General features: G+C 33.4%; 1 protein-coding gene and 1 long non-coding RNA gene across 7 annotated transcripts in view; both read left to right on the top strand.

Annotated features, from left to right (window-relative positions):
* The first annotated feature begins 6 nt into the window (after nt 1-6).
* LOC109583804 (uncharacterized) lies at nt 7-984 on the top strand. Its single transcript, XM_019999283.1, has 5 exons — nt 7-57; nt 112-197; nt 241-391; nt 439-527; nt 577-984. Exons 1-5 carry the CDS (start codon nt 30-32, stop codon nt 679-681), a joined length of 459 nt encoding a protein of 152 aa, XP_019854842.1. The 5' UTR covers nt 7-29; the 3' UTR covers nt 682-984.
* A 1258-nt stretch (nt 985-2242) lies between these two features.
* The window catches only part of LOC109583807 (uncharacterized), a 2415-nt gene continuing 1464 nt past the window's right edge, over nt 2243-3193 (top strand). For 4 of the 6 annotated variants that reach the window (XR_002185707.1, XR_002185704.1, XR_002185705.1 and 1 more), the window contains exons 1-2: nt 2536-2578; nt 2981-3067. This is a non-coding gene — a long non-coding RNA (uncharacterized LOC109583807). Of the gene's footprint in view, nt 2376-2535; nt 2579-2640; nt 2926-2980; nt 3068-3193 lie in introns of those variants that run through there. The other 2 variants (XR_002185702.1, XR_002185703.1) reach the window with 2 other exon arrangements.

The following is a 3193-nucleotide window of genomic DNA, read 5'->3' as shown; positions in this document are numbered from 1 at the left end:
ATTCTAGTGGAAAATGGACAATAGCTTCAATGAATTCTTTACTGAATGAGACTAGAGGTAAGGCATAAATATACATGTATGTTATTGTTGATAACGACACTGTATATGCAGAACAACGTTACCAGTGGATTATTACTGATTGTCCTCCTGTTGAAGTCATTTTTGATGAGTTTCCTTGCCTTAAGGATCCACAAATAGTGAGATTCTACAGTGTTAAACAATTATTATTGTTATCATTAGTTAAAAAATGAATTCAATAACCTTACTGGCTCTACTTCATCTAAACTTTTCATTAATTGTCAACGTCTTCTGCAATATGCTTCTAAAGAAACTAAAAGAGAAGTAAAGAAATTAATGAAAAGTTACCTAATGTTGCAACAACCAACTGATGGTAAGTTATATTTATTTTGGTTGCATGTTACTTTGTTTACAATACAGATCAAATGATGACTTATGCAATATCAGTTGCTACGCTACTTGCTACAGCTAGAGGAAAATCTAGGCCACTCTTATTTATGACTATCCAGGTACATATATATAGTTTATTCTTTGTTAAATCTGTTATTAAAAATGCAGGGTGAGAACATTGATATGGATGAAGCATTATGCAAGATACAACATAGCCATCCCCATATACTTGGCTTTGGTAGTGATCTTTCTAATAATTATGGTGGAGTTTAGAGTGGTCATTGAGAAAAAAAATATTATCACATTGCCAAGCCTTCTGGCCTCTTTAGAGTATTGCCTTCAAGCATACTATGTTTTCAACATTAAATATGATGTCACTTCTCGTCCACTGTGCTATTTACTTGAATTTTTGTATGGAATGACACTTTCTGCCACAGCACCACTTGTTATACACCCTGTCATCGAGGGACTTATGTGATTGACTACCATATAGTATTGTTTAGTGCTCATCTATCATTATTATTCATTTATCTCCATTTGTCAATAATATAGTTTTGACATGATTATTGTATCATAGCAGCACAATTGGTGTTACAGTGACACATATATAGTGTTAAAACTGCACAATACTTTGACACCTCAATTTAGTGCTACAGCAACACTTCTTTTTTCACAGTGTATAGTACACTTTGAAGCAAATTTAAAATTCATAAAAATGCAATTTTAATTGGAACAAGCTCAAACTTTCTAATTATAAAAATCCACTCCTTTTTGTTTTTGACAAAATTTGGCCAAAGACAGGGACTTTGGCCTGATTTTAGAGCAACTTTAAAAATTTATAAAAAATTTAATTTGTATCGAAATCAGTTCAAACTTTCTACACAGATACATGTACATTTTATAAGTACATGTGTATACTAAGCGTACAAAAAATATTCTAAACAAATTTATGAAGAGATTGCAAGTAAATGCTTGCCAATGATTGACCTTCATTTTAAGAATTTGATTATGATTTGAGAGCTACCTGCTACAATTTTTATCTAAATCAGTAGACTTCATGAGTGACACTATAATTACAGGCTCTTCTCCTGCAACTGTCATTCCTGCAAGTATTGTGAATGGTTCGTTAATTAGTGTCAGATGGGGAGGAGCTACTTGTGTTCCTATGTATAGAATCAATATTTCAGTATTATCAGATGCAGGTCAAGGTGGACTTGTTCTTTATACAACTAAAAACACAGAGTTTATATATGCTATTTCTGGTCATGATAGTTATGCATTTTCAGTTAATAGCTATGATTATTTTGGACAGATTGTTGGTAGTCCATTGGTTGTTAGCATGTGTGTTTCAAGTAAGTTTTATAGTCAAATAAGTTGAAATAACATCTTATATTTTGTTTTAATTGTAGTTCCAAGTTTTAATGTCAGTATACATTCAAATTGTCACCGCAGCACTCTTTTAATTATAATTGAGGTCAGTCTGATGGTAATTTTACTTCCTCAGCTAATTAAAAATGATTTTATTTATGCGTGGAATATCATTTTTTATTTGTTAGTACTAATATACAATTATTTTAGGACACCTCTATTTGTACAGCCTGCCTGTTGCATCTTGTAGTATTTTATTGACGAATGGTTCCTCTTATAATGTGATGATGCCATATGCTCTAGGAAGAGTAATTATGTTTTCTAACATTGCATTTGGAAGAAATTAGTAACGCGGTAGCGTTACTAAGTAGGATTCACCCCCAAACAAAATGGCTGCCACGACTTTTGCCAAAGCGTCTAGAGACAGGAATCAGTAATACGCATGCGCATTACTCCCTCATATGGACAAAAATCACAAAATGGCTGCCACCAACTGAGTGTTTTTCATATTTCTAGTGCTGTCTTTGTGGTTCCAGGCCTTTTTGCTAGTTGTTTGCATGAGTTGGATCACTGATTAGACTAATAGAATCTTGCACTAGGTAATTTATTCTCAGACTGTTATAAATTATGCCTTTTTATATACTGTGACTATTGTAATCACCTATATGTATATAGAATGTATCTTCTAATTATTCTTGTGTGAGGAAATGGGCTTTTTAGTCTTTCCTGGGTTATCATTTGTTCCTTAGTCTTTCCTGGGTTATCATTTGTTCCTTCCACCACAATTACTCATTTCAGAACTGTAAGTAATATGTCTGTCAATTTAAGCCTTATTATGGGGAATATGAGGGATTTAATACTGAGGAGGTTCATCACTCTGAGAATGCCCCAGGGTAGGGATTTTTCTCCAACAAGCCTATAGGAAGACTTCGCTAGTTTGACCAAGTTACGTTTCAAAAATGCTAAGTTTACCCAGCAGAGCTGAGTTCAGTAGCAGTTGAGTGGTTGTTTAACGTTCCTTAAATTTAGTAGGGGATTTGACTGAAGGGAACAGCCCCAGAGGTAGTGATTTAATTAATTAATTAATTTGAAACCCCAACTATGCCCCATTATGACCTGTACTGGGATAGTGGAGCTTGATATTGATAAGTACACGATAAATTTATTGTAAATGTCTGCTATTTTATATATTTATTTTTTATAGGCATTTTATACCTTGCCAGTGAATTGGATCACAAGAGGTTGCTCATGAGTTTTTGCTTACATGTGTAGTAGGAGACTAGGAGCTCAAGTAGGTACAAGGTTGAGCTGTAAGCTGTGTATAATTATAGACCACTAGCAGTAAAAATTGATTACATAGGAAAATTATTAGAAATTTTTACGGTTGTAAGGTGTGGTTTAGGATGAAATAAATTCA

Source organism: Amphimedon queenslandica, unplaced genomic scaffold (genome assembly GCF_000090795.2).
Source record: "Amphimedon queenslandica unplaced genomic scaffold, v1.1 AMPQUscaffold_13280, whole genome shotgun sequence".
Taxonomy (NCBI): domain Eukaryota; kingdom Metazoa; phylum Porifera; class Demospongiae; order Haplosclerida; family Niphatidae; genus Amphimedon; species Amphimedon queenslandica.
This window is presented reverse-complemented; position numbering and strand designations above follow the sequence as displayed.

Coding starts and splice junctions, on each gene's coding strand:
- LOC109583804 (XM_019999283.1), top strand. CDS start 30: ATGAATTCTTTACTGAATGAGACTAGAG. Junction 392..438: donor GTTGCAACAACCAACTGATG/GTAAGTTATATT, acceptor TTTACAATACAG/ATCAAATGATGACTTATGCA. Junction 528..576: donor TCTTATTTATGACTATCCAG/GTACATATATAT, acceptor TTAAAAATGCAG/GGTGAGAACATTGATATGGA.